Source organism: Habropoda laboriosa, unplaced genomic scaffold, assembly GCF_001263275.1.
Source record: "Habropoda laboriosa isolate 0110345459 unplaced genomic scaffold, ASM126327v1 scaffold42, whole genome shotgun sequence".
Lineage (NCBI taxonomy): Eukaryota > Metazoa > Arthropoda > Insecta > Hymenoptera > Apidae > Habropoda > Habropoda laboriosa.
The window spans coordinates 1,805,776-1,806,417 of NW_017100181.1; the positions used below are offsets into that span (position 1 = coordinate 1,805,776).

The window sequence follows — 642 nt, forward strand, 5'->3', positions numbered from 1 at the left end:
ATCAATATTTACTTTTTACAAAAATTTTTATTTATTAAGTTTAATTAAAGATATTATTTGACTTTTTTCATAATTTTTGTATATTTTGAAATGAAACTAGGTGTTGCTTTACTTGCAACTATATTATTGTGTTAATTATGTGACAGATTGGAGGATCTGGAAGCGGAAAGAGCAGCCTCGTTCATCTTCTCGCAAATTTGTCTGGGCAGAAGCTGAAATCGATCGTCGTAAATTCTGCGATGGACACCACAGAAATTTTGGGAGGCTTCGAACAGGTAAGTCATTTTATAAGAATGTTATTATTTCAATTGTATTGTTAATTTAATTGTTAGGTAGTAGAAAAATATTCTGAAATTGTTTCAGGATATTATAACGGATTTTAAGGAAAGAAGCAATATTGTTTCTTACATTTTTACGTGTCTATTATTTATGTGCTTTTACATTTACCATAAAGCAAGGGCACAAAATGAATTTATTTTATATCTAGGGATGCATATTATGCAACTAAAATTCTTTCAGCATTTTGCATAAAAACAAATACAATATTTATATTCCTATTTAAAATTTAAAGTTCCTGCATTTTCGATTATTTTTACATAATTAATATTATTTTCAAAGATAAATTTATTTAAATGCAATTAA

At 26.2% G+C, this 642-nt stretch overlaps 1 protein-coding gene across 1 annotated transcript in view; it reads left to right on the forward strand.

The window, feature by feature from the left end:
• LOC108579045 (midasin-like) overlaps positions 1-320 on the forward strand; it is an 8,699-nt gene extending 8,379 nt beyond the window's left edge. Inside the window, 1 exon segment of the mRNA XM_017942474.1 lies at positions 147-320. Coding sequence (XP_017797963.1) covers positions 147-320 — 174 coding nt within the window.
• The last annotated feature ends 322 nt before the right edge of the window (positions 321-642 follow it).